Raw genomic sequence first — 23,389 nt, 5'->3', positions numbered from 1 at the left:
ATTAACTTTATGAAAGTTTTGCCGCTAGTAAACTTCGCTATAGAACGCGCTATGCGGAAGTAAAGACGCTGACTGAGATTCTACCGGAAATACGTCAGCGGCGTTCGTGCATAGAGCGTATTGTGGGAGTTTGGGGTGGCACTATCTGTTTGCCTAACCAATGGCTTACAAAAAAGTATTTGAAAACAATTATTTTTATTTATTTGTTTGGTGCGTAAATGACACACTTCAGTTTTAAAATGGCTGGTGTGCAATTCTACATATATATGTCAGTAATACAGAGCTAGAAAAGAGAGAGAGAGAGAATGAGAGTAACTAGATGGATTTACAACTGCGACTGGATAAATAAAACATAAGGCAACAAATTACAGACTATTTCACGTCTACTCGTGATTACAGATGAAGTGATTGCTTGATTAATGTAATCATGCATAAACAGCTCAAACCATGTCTCTCAGCGAGCTGAAACGGAGAGGAGGACTGTCGGATGAAGTCGTATTTCACAAAGGAAATTAAATCGGATCAAAGCATGGATCTCTTTCCCATGTGCCTTGCTTGCATTGAATTCCGATGGAGTTGCTCTGAGAATTAGCTGTGCGATGCACCACTGCTGAGAGGCATCTACTCAGCGAGGAAACAGTGTAGCGCTTTAACAAGCACCCGTAGGGAGAGAGGTCAAGGGTCGTGGTTCGAACTTCACGGTAGGGCTCATCTTCTCCCAGAGATGGAGAAGTACAACCTCTTCCTGGTTGTGTTCAGGTACAGAGCTCTGTAATTATGCCAGGCATTGTAAAGGTATGTGCTATCATTAGATCTGAAGACATCCGTGTCAAGGACGGCTTGTGTTTTGGCGTAGTCAGCAGTGACATTACCAGCAACGCTGTTCGTGATTTGAGTCTAAACCACCATGATTTACAGTCAGCTGGAGCATTTCAAGTGCTGTTGAAGGACGTGGCGACAATCCCAACTGTGGATTCAGCAAGGAGCCGGAAGTTTTTTGCCCAACAGCGTTGACATATGAGGAGCTGGTGTTGATTCCTGGCTACTGAGCAGTGTTTTCTGCTTGTGACAATGAATGATGTTGTTCTAATTTCTGTCTGTTGTACAGTGAGGCCTGTGAGGACTTGCTGATTAGCTCATGGCTGTTGCGAGGCTTGGAAATGATAGTTAAGACAGAGCACATCCGTCATGTGGCCCTGATTCATGTCTCACCGCAGGAGCCCGTTTTATTACTGTACGTCAAACTGTCCCTATTAGAGGCTCGAATGTCATCTGTCAAGAATTCAACCAGCTCTTTCATGACCTCTGCAAATCGTCAGAGCTTAACCCAAAGATGCAATCCGTAATTGATAAAACAGTGGTAATGTGGCGAATAGAGATTTTTAAGGTTGAGAACAGATACTTGTGTTGAGAACTAATTGGAGAAATTTAAAGTGATGCATGATGTATTGGTAGTTATCGCCAATATCAGAGATGTTTTCACAAAAAGAGAAATATATATATTTTTATATTTATATTTATATATATATATATATATATTTTTATTTTATTTTATTTTTTTATTTATTATTATTATATTATAATATATATTTTAATTTAGCATTTAATTGGGCAAACTCATTTCCCAAATTTGAACATTTTACAGATTACCTTTTTTGCCGTCATCTAGTTCACTCTGTGCATTTATAATATTTTGATTATTAAATTCACTAGCATTTAAAACAGTTTTTTTTTTTTTGACAAAAAAAGATAGAATACTATAATATTATTTTTAATATTATTATTCGTTTATTTTTCCAGAATTCACTAATTATATTGCAAGAATTTATGATACTAATTCAGGCTGCATGGAATATTTGAATAAGCTAAAATCTTGATGTCAATAAAAATAAAGTGAAATGTTTTAAAATTTATATTTTAGTTCTTTCCCCCCTGACATTTTTTAAATACACTTTTTTTCTCTCTCTCTCTTCAAGATCACTTTAAATGATCTTTTGGTGTAACTTTATATGTACTATTCCATGCACTTTCAGTTTCTATGATCATAAAAGTTTTAATGCAAAATAGTGAATAGTCAACTACCAATATATGAATATGGTCAGTTATTGAATACATTCTGAGAGGCATGTTCAGTAAAGCTTTTTTTTTTTTTTTAAATCTTACATGCATATATCATTCATCATATTAATTTACATTTTACTGTCAATCAAACGGGTTGAGCCAGGTAGCTGTGACTAAACTCAAGTTGTATGATGCAGACTAAAAGGAAGCACATGTGTAAAAGTTACAGATGCTGGAGTGGGTGTGTCTATATACATGAGAGAGAGAGAGAGAGAGAGAGAGAGAGAGAGAGAGAGAGAGAGAGAGAGAGAGAGAAACAAAAAAGAAAGCACGAAGGAATGTCTCGGGAACACTATCCATCATATTAACCCCTGCGGTGCGGCACAGTGGAATATGGGATGGATGGTCTCCTAAGTGCAAATAATAAATTGTCAGTGTCTGACGGGGCACAGCAGGCACCAGAGCCCAATTAATGGCCTCTGTTCTCGCAGGTGAGCGATGTATCTGTCTCCAACGCTCAGGACCTGCGCGCTGGCCTTGACGACTCGCATGTGGCCTAACGAAATGATGTCAAGATGATGAAATCCGTGCACGGTTGCACTTGCAATAATAACGCTAATAAGAATATCATCAGCAGCTACAGCATCACTAATAGCGATATTGGCGAAAAAAGCCAATTTTGACAAAAAATGCCAGAGATTTCCCACCAGGAAGTAGCCTAGTCTTTGAGAACAGGCCAAGGGATTAGTAACCCTGATCCTCACACACCTGTGAAAAATGACAGCGCCCACTGAGCTGTGTACGCCGCATTCACCTAAATCCCAATTAACGTCTGCCTAAGCCTAATTAGGCGGAATTAAACGACATGGTGCTTCAGATTAGGGCAAGACTGGTGGGTTTACAAATCTATACAGACTCTTATGGGGGTGGGATGGCAAAATGGCGTACTGTATGGGTCCATGCCTTGTCATAATTTTGTTCTTTGTCTGTGCTATTTGTAGTAAAACTGATCAGACTAATTTGGTTCTCATTTATACAGTCTCACTAAATGTTTAATGAGCATGTGAGTGTGTTTAATTGGATTAATTAGCAGATGAATTCGACATCGATACTTAGTGAAGCCGCGCGCCCACGGATATGCGCTTCAGAGGGACGTGATGCCCCATACGGGCTTTATTCGAAGCCCTTGGGACGTCCTTTCTGCGACTGCTTCTCTTGTTTATATCTTCCTGCACTCTTGTGGTATTTTAAACCCTTGAGGAATGCAAGCGTACCCCTCGAGCTGTCACAGGGCCAGTGTGGTGATGAGGGGTAAAGAGCGATGTGGCGATCGCTGGAGTTTAATGCAGATGCCTGCGTCGGACTGTCTGGGAATGAGCGGAGAGATTGTCAGAGACGCTGGAATGAAGTTTAAAGGTTGGAAAGGGGCCGTTCTTGATGCCTCGATGGTTCTGGGAGGATTTTAAGACCAAGATTATGGGGAAACTACGTGTTTGGGATGGTTCTCAGCTTAGATCGCTATCCTAAATGAAAACAGGTGAAGCTGCAACATACCTGTACGGTTATGATTAGACCGAAAAATCTGTCTCATCTTGATTCAACGCTAGTTTATTTGTAATGAAAATGAAATTCAGAGCACTATTGCACAACATCTAATGCTGTCGCTGTTTTGAATGTTCTCCGTACACCCCCCTCATATTGACTGTTTTTAAGACTTGCCTTTTTGTCGGTCAGTGCATTGCCTTTGACAGATAAAGCAAGCCGACACACAGAAAAGCCCAGTGGGGGCTGACACGGGGTTCATGCATTGTGTCGTCTCAACGGGGTAATTGTTAGGCCCAGAGGAAGGGGAGGGGCGTTCCATGCAGGACTCGGGGTCCACAATAGCTTCCCCAGGGAGTAAAAAAGCAGACTGAGCTCTGTCCAAAAACATGAACAGCAAAGAGCTGCTTTTTTGCCACTGTTACATCTCACATCCTGCCTACAGTATATTCTTTAAAATAAAGGCAATTTTTTGGAATCTATGGTTCCGTGAAGAACCTTTAAAATCCACAAAAAGGTTCTTTAAAGTGGAAAAAGGTTCATGGGATGGTTCCTTTTTAAAAACTGTTCAATGTAAGGTTCTTTTGAGGAACCCAAAATGGTTCTTCCATTACATCACTGTGAAAATGACTGTGTTATTTTTAAGAGTGCAGCATGAAAGCCGAGATTTTAGACAGGGTTTTTGTGACTAAAAGTAAATGCACGAGCATGCATTACTTGGAGAGATTGTGATGTATGGATTTATCCTGTACGAAGAGACACATCCGGAGTTTGGCATGTTTTGCAGTGCTCAGCAGTACTCGCTTTGGGCTCGAGTTATCCCAAGTCAGCCTTTGTTGGGTTGGATGAGCTGCAGTCTTCTATAGGGTCATTTTACAGCCCCAAACCCAGTGTTTTTTAAATCTGAAAGCCATTCCTTCCCCAAACCCCCCCTCCCTTTTCACCTTATTCTCTTGCCTGACAGGATCAGCTTCCCAGTGACCATTCTATTTGGAAAAGCTTGGATACACTTTTGAAATGCTAACGCTCCCTTTTGGAGGCGTCGGTCTGGTGAAGAGAGCGCAATCAAAAGACTTAAGAGAAGGGAATTAAATTAGCAAGGAAAAAGAGGGTCCGCTAATTAGTAGATTTAAAAACATGGATCCTCCCCCCATCCCGGTTTGTTCACCTTCACACATACACAGGCTACCTTTGATCCCCCTCAGCCCCGTTGCATTGTGGGTAAGTGATTTTCCTCAATTACGGGGTCTTAGCAGCCCTCCCCCTCCTATTTGTAACTCTGCCCGGTGTAATTGGGCTTCTACAGGAAACCGAGTCTGCGGAATACAAAATCTCGCTCATTTGCAAGCGTTCCAGATCAGTTTTATACAGTTTGGCAGGCGTTGATATTAATCATATCGATTATTTTAAAGGGTGTCTTAGGCACATGCTTCTTTCTAAACTCAGAGACTTTGTGTTCTTTGATTTCGCACCTCATGCTGGGATGCTTTACCTGCTGATGAAGAAGCTTTCTGGCCAATTTGAGTGAGAGGCTTGATCAGCATCTTAAAGCACTCCTTGCCCCAGGGCTAATCCCAGAGCAGACAGGGCGTGAAGCAGAATAGCGAGCTCCCCAGACAGACAAGTCCTCCAAGAGGCATAATTATCCAAGGCCTGACCTTGAAATTGTAGCTAAGGAGCCGCTATATGATGTGCTGTCATCTCTAGAGTATAACTATGGAGAAGAAGTGAAGGAATTTGCTAATTTGCTAATTGGCTCAACAGTGTGTGGGGAACAATACTTGCATGCGATCATATTCAATCTGATGTCTCAAAAGTGATTTTCAGATCATTTGAGGCTTGGTGTTTGCACGTTAAACATAACATAATTTTTATGTGTTGAGCTTAAAATGTATTTTTATTTGTGTAAAGATTTTACATATGCATGACGACGACACGTATAAAGTTGGCTGTATTATGCTCATCAAAATTTAGACCATTATGGAAAAAAAATATGAATTACATAAGTCACATTTTGAATTGTTTTCAGATCATTTGCTTGACATTTGCTTGTGAAACAATGATATCAGATGTAAAACATTGGGTTTACATGTCAAACATTATGAAACCACACAAAATCTCATGTGATTTTTGTTAGTTAAAGGTATAGCGGAGGATCTTTCCAAATTTTAGATAAGACCCGCCCTCTCCACTTTTTGAAAAGTTTGATTGATTCACCAGAATGATTGACAATTAGGAGGACCAATAGTTTAGACTACCCACCAGGAAGTAAAACATCCTCCGCTATACCTTTAATGTGAATTTCATGTGTTGAACTTAATGTGGGTTTAATGTTTTGAAGACTTTATACATGTGATGATGTTAATCACATTCAGTCATTTAAAATTAGTTTCAGATCGCTTGAACTTTGCATGTGAAACCATATCAACACCTCGGAAACATTGGTTTTACTTGTCAAATGTTCCGAAACCACACCGATTTTACTGTATGTATGTATGTATGTATGTATGTATGCGTTAACAAGTAAAAAACACATGAAATTCACATTTGATCCCTCAAAATTTGCTTTCAGATGATCTTAACTTTTCATGTAAAACCATGTCAACACATGTGAAACATTGAGTTTACATGTAAGATGTACCAAAGCCACTCAAAAAGCACGTTTTTTTTTTTTTTGTAAGTTGCTGTGAAATTCATGTAGTGAACGAATTTGTATTTAATGTGCTTAAAGATTTTGTATATGCATGAAGTGAGCAACTTAAAGGGCGACATGTAGACAAAAGGTTTCATAAAAAGAATTGCATAAACGATGTCAATGTTTATGAGTGGATTAAAATAATGAATCCATGTTAATTAATAATTACCCCCCCCCCCCCCCCCCCCCCAAAAAAAAAGAAAAATCTGAACCCAATTTTGGCTTACGACCAGCATTTGCAGTGTTATCAGAAACCAAGCAGAACTAATTCTGTGTTCCTGAGGCTTTGTTCACACTGTTCTGAGATATTTGAGGTCTGCACAACAATAAAACCCCTAATAGTATAATGCTAGCGCTGTCTGGCCGCTAGCCAAACAGATCCTGTCATAATCAGTGTACTGCTCTTACACCTATTGTTGTTGCTAACTGAAACAAAGGGTTTTGGCTTGGCATTAGAGCCCTCGCTAGAGAAACCGTTCCGCGCGCTCAGATTTCAGGTTGGCCTGTGCTTTGCTGATGTAAGACAAGCTTTCTGGCGAGGGTCCCTGGTGTGGGCACTTCTGCTGCTATGCTAAGGATTATTTCAGCTCTGCCTTCCTCTGGCCGTATATCACTTTGAAAGCTTGCGGCATCACAGCTAATTTTCAGACTTGATTTTTATTTTCTTCTCCTACTTTTAGTCTTGATGATAATAATTATTGTCTCAATAATCACTTTCTCATGCTACTCGTCCTTGGTGGAAATACCCCGAATGTTAACTTTGCATGGTTGCCACGTTCCTCGACCACAAAAAATGAGTCAACACAGACACTTTTTAAGCTTTCTGGCACCCTGCAATTTATTTATAAAAATAAACCATCTATTAGGCTCGCATCCCGCTGCATTTAACGTCGTTTTAGCGGTGTCTCGTTCCAGTGATCTTGACGTGAAACATGTTTGCTTGGCGTGCATGGTACAAACTGCTAATGTGAGGTTTTTAATGCATGCTGGATAGAAAACTTGTCTCACTCTCAGCGATGATTGGCAGCGTTTAGTCTGCCGTGCACGAATCTTTATATGCGGCATAAAAGAGGGATTTTAATTGAGAGAAGAAATGTCAGCCGTGTTGAAGTGGCATCCTCAGGGGATGAATGACATTCACAGGAGCTCCAGAGCAATTACGGTCAGACAGGAAGTTGCGTGTTGTAAATGGGTTCCTGCTTCTTTTATGTGTTCTCGAGCAACTGGAGAGGGAACAGATGGTGTCTTGCCGTCTCAGGCGTGGCCGCACGGTTCTGATCTTAACGGGGTAGAGTGTCAGTCTTCAAAGCGCTGGACTTCTGGACTTCAAAAGGAATCCACTGATCCGTTTCGATCTCACTGAATAATCCACAAAGAATTACGGTCGTAAAGTTATAGCACACAACATGCAGTCATAAAGATGTGAAGAGTCAGCCACAGAGTGATGCGCTCATCAGATTAGGTGGAATTCCCCAGTCCTATCAGCTGTTAAACATCAGGTTTGAGCAATCGTTTGAGCAAAGTCTCTCTTACAGGGTTGAAATATTAACCTATTCACACGCCAACCTGTAATCACACTTGTGCGTCCCAGTAGCGAACCCTGAGGCACTTCTCCGGCATCCCATGTCCGTGTCCTGAAAACCATTAAAGGCTGTAAGCCATCAGATAAATGCTGATATGTTATCCAACTTCCATTACACTGCAATCTCATCTGCCATCTCCTTAATGATATTTAAAAGGCATTCGACTTTTCTTCTCCCCAGCCTCTTTGCCTGCTATGCTTATGTTTCTGGCAACCTTACAGACGTTGTTTTTTTCTGTCTTGGCTTCGAGCCCCGAGTGCCATATTCATATATGGGTTGATGGTGCCAAGTGAGGGCTCGGGTCAAGTTGTCTTCCCTCTGAGAGGTGAGATTGGAACAGAGAAAACTCAGGGAGGAAGCTTGACCTTGAGAAAACTGATTTTCTGTTGAATTGAATGCACTCTATTTGTACTTGAATACATGGTGCGGTACAGTAGGCAAAAAAGGAAAGGCTTCTAGGTCAGATTTGCTGTTTGGTACACATACACAAATATGGGAGGAATAGCCCGGGTGATAGCTAAAGCTATATTTTTAGTGTTTTGACCGTATTTGGTATGTATTTGCTCAGAAATGAGTTGAAATGGTGATTTTATTTATTTATTTTTCAACTGTTATTTCATAAAAAGAAAAAAGAACTTTGTTTTAAATAAATTCATTGATGTGGATTGTTTGAACTGATTCAATTTTAATTGAATCATTGATGTGAATAGGTGTTTTCGTCCTGTTTGAGAGAGATTCGAAAGCATATGGAGCCGTCAGCTCTCTGATCGTTCTCGCGGTACTTTCATATCATACACTGATCGGTCTGCGCAGCGCCGCTTTAAGTCGAACACACCTAATGAGTCATTGAGTATTGAATCAATTCACTGAAGTGAACAGTTTGAATCATTGAACTGAATCATTGATGCAGACAAATCAACTTTTCAAATGATTCATTAAAGTGGACAGTTTGAACTGATTTGAATCATTAAATGGGTTCACTGAGGAATGAATAATTGAATTTTGAAATCAGTTCATTGAAGTGGACTGTTTGAACCTATTTAAATGATTTAATTGAATCATCAATGTGTAGGAGTCATTGAATTCATTGAAGCGATGCATCAATTAAATGATTCAAATCAGTTCAAATGGTTTCCACTTATTCGAATCATTTAATTGAATCATTGAGGTAAACAAATCTTGGAGTTTTGGATAGAATTATGGAAACAGACAGTTTGAACTGATGAACTTTTCAACTCTAAAAACATTTTTTCTTCTTATGTTTAAATCAAATAGCCTATGTTGTTAAATATTCCAATATCCACAACGTTGCCATAATTGTCCACAGCATTACAGCAAATATATTCTGAATATTCAGTATATCATCCATCACTAGTAGAAATTTGTATCCTGAATGTTCTCCTCTTTTCTTTCTTTTTTTTTTTTTCATATTTAAAATATATTAGGCTAAAAAGTTGCCAACTTCAAGTTAGTTGGATTGGGAGGTAAAAGTTTGAGATGCACTTGCTCTATCCTGCTCAGTTGAGAGGAATTTGGCCTGCGTCTCTGGCATGGGTTCGAGAAGTCTATTTAAAAGACAAGAACATCCTCTGTTGGGAAATAAATGTTTCACGTTCTTAATTTATTCTTGTGTGTGGTTCTCCCGCTAGTGGGAGTTGTCCTGATATACAGTGGAGATATTGGTCAAAGTCACTCGGATTTGCTTCGATGGGGGAAAAAAACAAGAACAAGATGTAATTGGCAGTGCGTTTAACTCGCACATCTCCCAGTGTGACTCTAAATCTCTTCACCACACACACACACACACACACACTGGATCTTCAGCTTGTGTGTTTAATAGTGTAGTAGATACCATATCACAGCCATCCCCTGAGATTGAAAGCATTTTCACACACTGAGAGATCTTGTAAATATACACATGAGGGGCTGATTTAATTGTCAGCAGAAGTGAGGAAGAGTGACAGCATCTCAATGTGACACAGATCAAGTCGGAATATCCCATCCACTGCTTATCGCCGTGAGGACGCAAGGACGACAGGTGAATTATTTATATATGAGGAATATAATTCAGAAGAAACCAGTATATGTCTGGGATTTTGTATGTGCCTTTTCAATACTATTTACCAGTGTAGTATACTAGTATTTCATTATGTCCAGAGCCTTGGTCCTCAGGTCTCTTTCAACAGCAGCAATCTTCACAATGACTTATGAGTGTAGCACATCACTAACACTCTGTCCACATCCAGCGTCGTCTTCTCTCAGGAAAGACTCAGCCATTCTCCATCTGTTTCTGGGTGTCTGTTGAGATTGACTGGAGCCAGAGGCAGAGAGACTGTTCTTATTGTTTCAGTTCTCCAGACTGGGGGGCCCCTGGGCAGGATGGACCTCAGCCTCTCCCAGAGGAGCTCTCCCTCGTTCCCCGGGACGCCCCTGACCCCCACAGCCAGGGGAGATCCCGCGGATCTGTTTCACAGCTGACAGAGGCCTTCCTCTCCAGGCTCGCCTTTGTTTCTGAAATCCTCAGCCAGCCCCAGATGGGACTCGCTGGGATGGACGTTTCGGGCTGAGGCCGTGATGCGAATTCTGAATTTGAAATATGAGCCCTGGCGTCTGCGTTCTGAAGAGCTTCAATGGCGCTTTCTCGAATAACGTCAAACGACCAAGAGTGGCAGTGTCCTTTTCCGAGCTCTCAAATGAGGCCACTGCTTTTTCTGCTCTTTATGAATGTGAACTGTCAGATTGTACATTATGAAGCTGTCAGACTGTACGAAATGCTTCGTAGTGCTTTGGCTGGGAATTTGACTGGTTATTTTGTCAATGTGTCACATTCTGAGCTTATTGATACGCTAAATTGTACCTCGATAACCCTAGATCATGTGAAAATGTGGGTAATGCTTTGAACGCAAAAACAAACAAAGTTTTGAGTTTGTCGAGGCTAACTTTAATTAATGAGATATTCATGTTGCATATCATGTAGAAAAGCCAGTATTAGGGCTGCTTGATTTTGATATTGCGTAGTACGATTAACAAATTGCAAAGGATGCAATTTAAATAAAGAAACATGTATTGCGCGTATATAATGTAGTAATAATAGAGTAATAATGATGAGAACAACAACCACAATAATAATAATTACAATTTATTATAAAATGTATTATTATTTATAATAATAACAACAACAATGATAACTTATTCTTATTAGAATCAGTGTTAGGGTAACACATTACAAGTAATGCAAGTTATGTAATCAGATTACTTTTTTCATGTAACAGGTAAAGTAACACATTACTTTTAAATGTACAAAAAAATATCTGAGTTACTTTTTCAAACAAGATTTCAGTTGTTATAAAACAGACAAGCAAGCCCAGTCCAGGTGAGAAAAAGTAATGCAAAAGTAACAGTACTTTCCATAAAAAGTAACTAAGTAATGCACTTAGTTACTTTTAAAGGATTAACACAATATTGTAATCTATTACTTAAAAAAGTAACTTTCCCCAACACTGATTATTGTTAAGAATTTTTTTTTTTTAAATCATAATTTGAAGACATTAAACAAAATTTGAAATTACTGTTGTTATTGTAAATTGAGAAATAAATAATTAAAATGAATAAATAGTATAATCATATTGATATATAATCGCAAATTGTGCAACCCCACAAACAAGCACAGTAAACTTGCAGCACAAATGTATTTTAAATCACATTTTCAACCGCAATCACACCTTTTGTCTGAAAAATCGCAATTAGATATTTATAGATATAGATATATGGATGAGATTCATTCAAAAACAACTAATTAGCCATTTGTGTCAAAACCAAGTACTGTGTGCATTTTAGCTTTAATTACATGGGACATGACAGACAAGAAATGCCGGTCGAGTTCACCGATCTCTAACACTTCCGCAGACACGCGCTCTGGTTTTTTACGACTCTTTGACTCATCTTTACGACTAGTACAGGTGTTGCTAGGCTATCTCTGTGAAAAGGCAGAATGCACACCCTGTGCTTATCTTGCCCAATAAATCCCACTAAATGACCTGTTAATCACCGATTAATGGTGTTACAAATAGGCCGCGGCCCTCCGTGGTGCGGCCGTCTTATCTTTGCTCAAATACTCATATTGGAGTTTGGCCAGCGGTGATTTAAAGAGGTTCTGAAGAAGCAGAGCAGTCCTGCACAGTGAGTCACACTCTCCTTTGTTTCAGCGGTGTGCTATAGGGCATGTTTGCAGGAAAGGGGAATTTTGAGCTTTATTAAGGCCTTTGAAAAGTTGTGCATGTATATCTGCATGCATTTCAGAGTTGTTTGGTTATCTCATGAGTCGTGATAAGGGAGTGCACACATAGGCAGAGTACAGTATCCAGGTCATTTGTGCATACCATGTTCATGACACAACACATTAACACATCACCAGGAAGTTACTATTATCAATCAGCCATATATACACACATATATATATATATATATATATATATACATACATACATACATACATGCATATACTCTATATTTTTTCTTGTTTGATCTCTTTTTATTCTTTATTGTATGACCTTGGCGTCCTCAGGCGATCTGTGTCTGGCCGTAACTCTCTCTCATTGGCAGGATCTCGTCTCTTCATTGATGAGGACTCACTGAAAAAAGCTCATTTCCATCTGAAGTTAATGCAGCCACTGAAGCTGAACTTATTAAAACTGCCATGTGACACCTCTCTCTCTCTCTTCCCTTCCCTTCCTCCCCTCTGTGTGGAAATAAATGAAGTGAACTACACTGTAGGTTGTAATGTAATTGCACTATGCATGAATATAGCTGAGAGCTGTGTAGGTTAACATGGCTGAGAGGTGTGTGGAGTTTTTTAATTGCAAAGGCAGACTAGAGTGAAAGCACCCCGCCGATATGCTCTCCATTCCTCTCGGGCAACTTAACAAACGTGCACACAGACACACGCACACACACACACGCACACACACTCTATTTAAAGAAGACCCCAGATATAACAATTATAGATCAACCCAAAATTATTTTTCCTCACCTTCAGGCAGAATTGTGAGCTACTGAATACGAATATATATATATATATATATATACGGAGAAATGTGAATGTTTCTCTCTAGATCTCGCAGCGATGTTATTACTTCTGTGGCGAATTCAAATGATTTCTTTACTGGATCTCTTATTAGCGCTGTGTAGTAACAGTGTCGCATGATCACGATCGGCTCGCGCTGCACTGGTCCAAACTGATAAACGGTCCTTCAACCACACAATAACGAGCAGTTTCGTTCCGCTTGCATTACGTTTGCCATGTGATGTTGGGCAATGTTGTGGTCGCGCCGGCGTCTCTTACATTATGAGCGCTTGCCGCGCACGACCCGCCGACAAGCCTCGTACCGAACGGTTCAATACGAATACGTGTATCGTTACACCCCTAATAGATAGATAGATAGATAGATAGATATACATTATGTCTTGTTCAGTGTTGTCTGTAAGCTAGTCCTGCTGTGTGCTATCAGAGTTCCTCTGAACTCCTCCACCTCCCCCAGCTCCACTTGCCTAGATCTGCAATAGGATTTATGTATGTCTATTTATGCAGCAGCTGCATATCTTACATGTTCACAGTAGCATGTCTATGTATCTATTAGCAAGTCCATACTTGCCCTCGAGAACATTGCAAATGTCTTGATGGAAGAGTGGAGTAACATCTCACAGCAAGAACTGGCAAATCTGATGCATCCCACGAGGATGAGATGCACTGTAGTACTTAAAGCAGCTACTGGCCACACCAGATACTGACTGCTACTTTTGATATAAATATAAACTCTCTCTCTCTCTCTCTCTCTCTCTCTCTATATATATATATATATATATATTTTATATATATATATATATATATATATATATATAGTTTATATGATCTTTGACAATCTTTCACCCTGGTTTAGAAAACTCCATGTACATTAAATTTGCAATGGTATGATTGCCTGACAGCATTCATATGTTTGAAATCAAATCAACCAGAGTAAGGGATTTTCAGGCTACTGTTGAATGCCTGGTCCGAGTTTTCCTCTCTCCTTAATTACCTCCAAAGCAATCCTCCTGTGGCTTCCCTCAGCCCGACGAGGAAAAGTGGAGTGATAGAAGGATAGCGAGACAGATACGGGCTCACATATTGAGCGTACTTCATGTGTATGTATGGAGTATGTTGTGTGTGTGTGTGTGTGTGTGTGTGTGTGTCAGTCTGAGAGGAGGAAAATGATTCTTGCCCCAGGCAGCGATCGATCAGATCTTAGATGCAGAATTCCCAGCGTCCCTCCGGTGAGCCCATGGAGCTGATTAGCTCATCTCTTATTCTCAGAAAACAGGAAAGAGCACAGGAGGAAAGAGGATGAAAAAAAATGAGGGGAAAAAGAAAGGCTACAGAGACCAAAAGCAGTGGACAAGCAAAAGGAAGAAATCAGTCAGATGTGGAAATAAACATGAAAAGAGTCAGCGGAGTGCTGAGAAAGAAATACTAGAAAGAAACACATATTTTATCAATGAAGAGAGACTGAGATCAAGAGTAGATGCACTTTTTGTTCCTCTCTTTCTTTCTTTGGATTTTGTCTTGTTCACACCGTGTAAAGTTTTAAACACATCACCGTGTAACGTGGCACCGCCCTCAGCAGTACCTCTCATTATTGGACATATGCAGCGTTCCACCGTATATAAAAAAATAAATATCAGAAGTACGGCTGGTCTGCCGAGAGCGAGAGCAGGACTTCTGCATTTCAAAGGGCAGTGGGAATATTGCATGTAGTGGGGTCTCTCTGACTTTGTGAGTGGACCCGTGAGCACTTCTGAAAGAGGGGGTGGTGGAGAAGGGGAAGGGTGGAGAAGGGGAAGGGTTTTTACTTTCTCTCTGCCTGGATGCTTCTCAAACTCTAAGCGCATGTATTCAGTGTAGATTAAGTCAGGCTGCTTTAACAGGATTGAAGAGCTAGATCTGTGCAGGTTTACTTAATATGCAGATGATCCATCCGAGAGACGTTTGTCTTCCTCATATTATTATTTCTGACTCTGTTCTATTAGAAATCTCCTCCTCTGTCACCATTCATTCATTATTCATTCCTTTTATTATAGGCAACTAATATGGGTTTTTTAATAGCTATTATTGATGCTGATATCTAAAGAACATTGGGTGGCTAATATATTGCAAATATAATAAATGCCTAATATATTGCTTAAAAAAAGCTTATTGGATGCAATATTTAATCAAATATGACAAAATTATTATTATAAACAGGCAAATACTTAAGAGTCTATGATTTAATCATTCTTTCAGTGATTATTATGTTTCTAGTATGTTATATGTTTGGCAAGAATTCATCTAACCGCAATTGATGGAGTGTGTAGCTTATCATTTCTTAAACAACCATATAGGAAGAGGAAGACTCATCATGGCCATATTCCAGGATGACAATGTCAAGATTCATCAGGCTCAAATTGTGAAAGAATGAAGAATAATTTTCACACATGAATGGGCACCTCTGAGTTCAGACCTTAAATTCATCGAAAGTTCATTCATTGGGATGAGCTGGAGGAGCCTTTACAGAGCACTGGACTCTTGCATTGTCAAGACAAGATCTTGACCAAAAATGGATGCACCTCTTAACGGAAATAACATCACAACATTTATTTCCATCAAGAATACATTTTTGGTCAAGATCTTGTCTTGGCAATGCAAGAGTAAAATTTTTACTTTACTTGGTACTTGAAAAAAGTCATCTAATTATGCAACTCTTTACTTTAGCTAAAAGTAATTACTTTAAATGCTTTACCCAACACTGCTAATAATCAGATTGTATAAACAATATCAGGTAATTTCTGTACACAAACACTATTGCTGCATAGCTATGCAAACAATTACTATTTTGCCTTCACTCTGTGTCTTTTGGGAGTGGTAGTACTGGTAGTGTATCATCCTGCGAGCCCGCAGTGTGTTTGTATGCATCAGAAAGCACAGCTCATTATCTTCCCATTACGTATTTACACATACTGTAAACATGAGAGCCAACAATTCCGCTCCGAAACATGCAAATCAATGAATGCATTACCTCGGGCAAACTCTCACTGATGTTAGAGATGATTTAATGGTCGTAGACGCTGTCTTGCAGAGCTCTCCCTTCACAGAAGGACTGGAGGGAGGGATAGTTAGATATAAGGAACGGGGGATGGGATGAAGAGAGAGAAAAGCGGGGGTGGGGGGTTTGAGCGGGGTGGATGAATGTATTTTGACCCTGCACTGCCAATTAATCCTACCTCTTTTTAATTGGGGCTGAATGGACTCCGAAGGGCAGTGTTGAGATGCACACACACACACTATATTGTACCCGTTAGGCATTAAAGATGCAAGCCTCATTTGCATATAAACCAGGTCTTACGGGTGCAGTTCACTGGTCTCTGAACACAAGCAAACGACTTAAGCCCAAAAAGGCAGATTGGCTGTCTCCAATTTTAGCTACTTTTGTATTTCCCTACGCAGTGACTATGCTTCCTTTACACTTCCACCCTTCAAACGCACACACACACAAACCCAGACTTCCACGAAGCTGTCTGATGTGTGTGTCTCTCTATAATGCCTCTTATCTCCCTTTTCCTCCAAACACCCCCTCATCCCTAACTTTACAGCCCTCTCATTTCACGTCTTTGATCAGGGAAGTGGCGCACCACTGAAATGACAGTGGCTTGGTTTTAAGCACAGGTCTGCCGCAGTCCAAAGAACAGAGAGATTTCTTTAATGAAGGGGTTCGTTCCCTCCCAGAGCTTTTGTGTTTGTCAAAACCACACCAATATGTTCGTAGGAAGTTACCAACACCTTCTTCAGGAATTACATTCAGAAAATTTCAAGGAATGGTTGATTTAGTCATTTATTCACCCTCATGTTGTTCCAAACCGTGGTTTTTCTTTCTCCTTTGAAAGAGATGTTCGTGCTGCTCTTCCATACGATGAAAGTGAATGGTGACCAACTTCTCAACATTAGATCATTTGTATGATTTGAGTATGCTCGTATGTTATTGTCCAAATACAAAGCTATAGTATGGTTTAAAAAAGAGACATAGTGTGTGCTTTTTTTCATTTTTCGGGTTCGACAAGCTCTGGTTAACATCCACTTCCATCGTATGAAAGAAATTCATCAACATTTTTCCCTACAGAAGAAAGAAAATCATACAGGTGAGGGTGAGCATATGATGACTGAATATTTCAATTTCATTTATTCACCCTCACATTGCTCCAAACAGTTGTGTTTTTCTTTCTTCTTTGAAAGATATTTTTTTATACAATGGAAGTGAATGGTGACCAACTTTTCAACATTTAAAGTGAAGCTCATTTATACGTTTTGAATATGTGCATATAAATTTTAGCATCTGAATACAAATCTATGGCTTCAAAGGAATCTGTGATGCTTTTTGTTCAAAAAGCGTTGGTCGTCATTCGCTTCCATTGAATGGAAATACTTTTTTCTCCACAGAAGAGAGAAAGTCATATTGGTAAGGGCAAGCATATGATAAATTCCTTTTTGGGATGAACTATTCCTTTAAATAAACAAGGAAAGACAAACCAGTAGTGTGTGCTGTAATGTAATGTAATGCATCCCCATGACATCATGTGCTGAGTTCAGCCAATGTCTCCTGTAGCCAAAAGTCAGCACGTTTAGGCATGAAAATATTGGGATACATCCATCTGGATCTAGTCAGCGGTGCACTTTATTTGTATTGAATTTGCATTAGGATACAAAACAGAATCTCATCTGACCTGAAGCCCATTGGAAAATCGATCGTTGTTAATATCACTCTAATATTGATTGTGCTCGTACATGAGAACAGCATCATTGAGCTAGCATTTGAAACTCGAGGAAGCGGACTGTCCACTATGAATCGTCATCTGAAATATTACATTTTATATAACAGTGTTGATTATTTTTTTCATTCTGATTGATTGACTATATATGATAATATATTTCACATTAAATGTATTAGATTATACAATTAAATTAAATATGATATAATATATTGGAATGTAAAATGTTTTTAAATTAAAATTAAATCATATAAATTGCATATCACCTCGAAATTAACATTCAAAAGTTTTAATTTATTTATATTTAAATGTATTAATACATGTTTAATGTAATATAATATAATATATTATACAAAAACATATATATATATATATATATATATATATATATATATATATATATGATGTTATATATGTATTTTTTGTCATATCATTTTTAAAAATAATTTATAATTTTTGTTTAATACATTATTCAATATAATATTTTAATATGTTACTAAATGTTAACATATTAAAATTTTTCTCCTAATATATATACAAAAAAATCGTATTATAATTATTTTTTTAATCAAACATGTCTCTCTTTGTTGTCAGGATCCCGTCTGCGTCAGGAAGACTCCGCACCCCGCATTGTGGAACACCCCTCCGATCTGATCGTATCCAAAGGTGAACCCGCCACCCTAAACTGCAAGGCTGAAGGGCGGCCCACCCCGACCGTGGAGTGGTACAAGGATGGAGAGCGTGTGGAAACGGACCGGGACAACCCTCGATCCCACCGTATGCTCCTGCCGAGCGGTTCTCTCTTCTTCCTGCGTATCGTACACGGGCGTCGCAGCAAACCTGACGAAGGCTCCTACGTCTGCGTGGCCCGTAACTACCTGGGAGAAGCGGTTAGCCACAACGCCTCACTGGAAGTAGCAAGTAAGTGCTTGGCTGTTTTCTTATCGCGCTGGGTTCTCGCGGTTTATGGATGTCTACATATTTATAGTATATGATATTAAGATTTCAGATGAGTTCTTAGCAGTTCTCTTTCATAGAAGTCGTATCGTCTTCCAGGAGGGGTTTGAAAGCAGGCCAGTCTTAATTTGGCTTTGTGTTTGTGACTTTCCTGGCCTTGCACTGAATCTAAGAGAGTCTGTAGCCCCTCCAGCTGAATAGAAAGCGTTTCCAGTTTCCTCCTGGGTCTCTGGGTCTCAATGGACTCAGTGGGTCGGATAATCTCGCTGGAGATGGGCAGGATGTGACTGTGCCACTGGACCTGCATGGTGATCCTGATAGAGGAAACGGGCCAGACGGCATGAAGAGAGCAGAATAGGTCGCAGTAGGTGGTCGCGAGCCATAAATTAACTCACAATAGTTTATGATATTTACAGTAGAGATCACAAGATAGCAGTTACCTTTATCTGTTACGCTTTATTGAGGCGTGTTGTATCTCTCTTGTCTATTTGGCATTTGTAGTTTTTCAATTTCAATGAGTTGTGCATCAACCGGGTACATTTTTATCCTTTTTAAAAAAGGATTCACAAAAATGTTTTTGTGTAGAGGGGCAAAGTAGATCGTTTAAATGGGCTTATTGCTTAAAACTTGCGGTTTTCAGCGATTCTCCTTGGACTTGGACGTGATATGCATTACATACCGTCTCTCTTTAAGCTTGAAAGGACTGATCTCAGGTATCAACCGCTTTTCAAGTATGCCTAGGAGCTGTCACCAAGCCTCTTGTTGTAATCTAATCGAGTCAGCGGTGGACCTGGAGGGGGGTGAGTTGGTCGTGTAGTGTTTACCAATGGCATGTCTTACTCTTAAGATCTTACCCTTATGGAAATGTACTATTTATATATATATATTTATAGGTAATAAATCATTTTTCAGTCGTAGTCTTTTAAAAAATGGCATCTTAAATAATAAACTAGATTTTTCGATCCTTTCGATGCTGAAGTATCTGAAACGCTTCCAATACTAATTTTCAGCAGAATAGTTGATACACAAACCCGCCTCCACTCACTCACTCCTTTCATTTGCTCCGAATGAATATTGTTGGTGTTACATGGCTTGTATTTCGGCTTTGGATTGTACATAATTTGAATTATTCCCGCAGATTTTGTGCTCACTTCCAAAGTGTGTGAACATAAAGCAGTGCAAAAGTACACCTCACAGTAATAAATTGAGTTATTTTTCGCTGCTTATTGGGCTTAAACAGTCGCATACACACAAAATAATGTCAAAATCCCGGTCTTGGCGAGTATTCATGTAAACACAGTCAGTTATGTTTTAAATGAACGTAGACAATTGAGAAAGAAAACGCATGTGTAACAGTATAATGGATCCGCGCTTCAGGTCTTAAAGTGACAGCAGCCTAATTTATCTGCTGCCAAATTATGAGATAATATAAAAAATATCTATAGCAGTTTTTCCCTATGGTATCAATGTCACAATTGTGGCTATTAACTTTGGAAAACCACTTGCCACAGTGGTGTTCAGAGAATTTTTCTTTTTTCTGAATTGTTTTTTTTTATTATTGTTTTAGACATCTACTTAATTTTGTAAACCATTATGCTTGAATATTTGTAAAAAAAATATTTGTACAATGGGGTAAGAGAAATAAACTGAATTCAAGTTTAAAAAAAATCTTGATTTTTTTTTCTTTTTTTTTTTTCTCTCTTCTCAAGTAAATTTATCTTGTGTTCCAGTAAATAAAATAAGGAAGTTCCAGCCCTAAAACTAGGTCAAACATTGATTAAGAAAACAATTTTTGCAGTCTAGTAATGGTTGATTTAACTGTGAAGACCACAATTAACCTGATAAAATCATGAATTTAAATTATGAACAAAGCAATGTAAATTTTATCAAATAATAATTGATAAATAGTACATTTTCATAAGGATACCAGTGCAAATTGCAATGCTTTTACTAGCTTCTGTTGGCCAAACAGAAACATAAATTTGTGTTGGTGGGAAAATGATGTGAGCTTGGAGACTAAAAAGTGAGAAAATATCATGCGGTATATCAAACAGAGGGTTGATATACTGTACGCTATTTGTTCTGGAGGCCTTCTTTTTTTTTTTTGTAAGAACGAAAACAAGAAGCTTGGCGGGCGGGCGAACGACTTGGCCCGACATGAGGAAAAGCTCGGGCTGTTTTGGCCGCAGCCTTCGGGCTGCTTATTCTGAATAAGGTTCAAACAGGACCATAATGACACAGTGGCAAAGCTCAAAACCCTCAGTGCCTGTCCGCTCCCTCCTCCCCCCTGTCCCGCCGCCATGCATGTAATTACCTCGTTCAGGCAACCATGATGGAAACCTACGACAGGAAGGTAGTAGAATTCCTACCTAAACTCCTCTTTTTCCATCCAAAACTAGACAGACAGTGTCAGAGGCAAAAAGAAATCTATCACTTCTCAGATATCAACACTCACCTACTTATTCAGACTGACACCAGGAATGTCAGTCGAGCCATAGCCAAGAAAACCACCGAAAAGGAAGTTAACGTATTTGTTCTGCCTATCCCGTTCTTACTAGAATCCAGTTTGAACACTGTGTACACAATCTTTCCTTTTTCTAAAGTTATTTTAATAATCCCGCTTTTACGATCGCCCCAACTCCCGGCGGACCGTAAATCTAATCCAACTTTCAACAAGCCATGTTTGGCCAGGCAACGACGCTTAGCGCAGATCTGTTGTGGGTTTTTATTAACTTCACGTACAGTGGAGGCTCTGTGCAACACGCTGAGGTAAAATGTGTCAATCCGGGTATCCGCTCTGCTCTGTGTGCCCTGAAGTTGGATTTTGCCCCTTTTGTTTCCATGTTTTCCTTTCAATATGAAACTTGGAGGCTTATAATGCTTCATGTGTCACGCTTTGTTAGTGTATAATGACTCGCAGAGGAACAAAGAATGAGAGAGAGGAATGTAAGATGGGGCTGGCTTTATCCATAAGAGCTCACTGTTCACCCCGATGGCTCCGGGCCACGCATTGCGTAATGCGTAGTATCAGGCTGCGTTTTTAAGGATGACAGACGTGTCTGTTGCAGGTTCTCGCACTCTAAAAACAGCTGTAAAAATGACGATCAAAGAAAAGGGAGTTTCAGGACCCGCATAAATGACAATGAGAGATTGTTAAAAGATTGATGGGCGCTAATGTGTCACTTTACTGTTATGACTACTTACAGTATGAAACAGGTTAGATTAGTCATAGCTCTATGTACTGCAAAAATCATATCCCTAATCATTTTTTTAAACTTTTTTTTTTGTTTAAAAACTGATACATTTATTTGAGAATCAACACTGAGTCAGATGTACTTTTTTCCATAGATTAGCCTATATATTGAGTATAAGTGTATTTTTTTCTTATTGCTCTGGCATATTCTTTAACTTGACAGTGTTGCTTCTTAAGTAAAGACGTGTCCACCAAAGTGTTTTTTAGCCAGCTGAGAGTGTCAGGCGCTCTTCTTTAAACCCCTTGCTGCTGAATATCCGCGGAAGTGTTACTAGTATCTGATTTCACAAATAGTTTGTTTCTGAATATAAAAAATGTTGATACATATGCTCTGGCTCTTGTTTTCAATGATTTTGTTCTGTTGCTGTGCTTGTTGTTGACATCTGTTGTCTTAGTAAAAGTGGGATGTGGCGGTTGGTCGGTGTGGTGTTTGTCCCGCCCCTCCACTGTGATTGGACGGCTGGGTAAAAAGTGACAGTGATGAGCGCTACGTTTTACCCAAAGTTGAACATTTTTCAACTCTCGGTGATAATAGTAATAATATATCTAATAATATTGTTTTTTACTATATTTTCGATTAAATAATTTAGCCTGGGTGAGCATAGGAGACTTCTTTCAAAAACCTTACTGATCCCAAACTTAGTGTAGTGTATCTTGTAGCCATTTTTTTCAAATAAAGAGTAGGCTAGTTAACTTATTAAGAAGTCAGATTTGCAGTGCATATGTGTAAAAAGAGATAATATTTTCCCAAACCTCTCACTTTTTTACCTGTAGTACTCTTTGAAAAGTCAGCTTTGTCCTTTATTAGCATGCTAACCAACTGCAGCATGTGGAAAGCCTCTAATTATAGTGTACTCTTCCAGTTCTTGGGCTGCGGCGGGAATGTGGATCAGTGCGCTAGACCCTGATAACCCCGTCAGGACGTGTGGAACGGTCTAAAGTGCTCTCTAGTCCTGGTCTTAGAAAAAATTTATCACTTATTAATTCGTGAAATCATTCCATCCAGTGTATATATATGCATGTATAAAAATCCCAATCTCTGTAAGAACTCAAATTGAGCATTTGATCATTGATAAAAAAAATTAAATAATCTGGTTCCACAATGCTGTATAATGATGCCACATATGCTCTAAAACGACGAGATGCAGCGTTCATGTGAGCATTTGCGAGTTCAAAACTAGCTTGCGGCCATTCCTTTATCCCATTCCTGCATATTTTTCGCATCATTTCCACTACGCTCTGTAATATTATTTTCCGTGAACTTGGCAGAAAGTCCCAAAAAGTTTCAGGAGAGATTCGTATCTGGCACTAAGGAGGAGACACAAATGAAGTTGACGTTTCGTCTGTGAAACTGAGGGGACAGTTGGCGTTCGTCCTCTGAAAGTTTGGGTGACACCCCTCATTATTCCCTCACAGAATGTTCCCCTCCACTACATCTGTGTGCTCCCTCCGCCTTTGATATTCAAA

The 23,389-nt window shown here is 39.3% G+C and overlaps 1 protein-coding gene across 5 annotated transcripts in view; it reads left to right on the top strand.

Moving 5' to 3' along the window:
• The window catches only part of robo1 (roundabout, axon guidance receptor, homolog 1), a 258,365-nt gene that overhangs the window by 91,829 nt on the left and 143,147 nt on the right, over nt 1-23,389 (top strand). For all 5 annotated transcript variants that reach the window (XM_082180880.1, XM_082180878.1, XM_082180879.1 and 2 more), the window contains one exon: nt 18,307-18,633. In XM_082180880.1, coding sequence (XP_082037006.1) covers nt 18,307-18,633 — 327 coding nt within the window. The remainder of the gene's footprint in view (nt 1-18,306; nt 18,634-23,389) is intronic.

The sequence above is a fragment of the Leuciscus leuciscus genome (assembly GCF_965113295.1).
Source record: "Leuciscus leuciscus genome assembly, chromosome: 9".
Lineage (NCBI taxonomy): Eukaryota > Metazoa > Chordata > Actinopteri > Cypriniformes > Leuciscidae > Leuciscus > Leuciscus leuciscus.
Note: the sequence above shows the minus strand (reverse complement) of the source record. Positions and strands in the feature narration are given on the sequence as shown.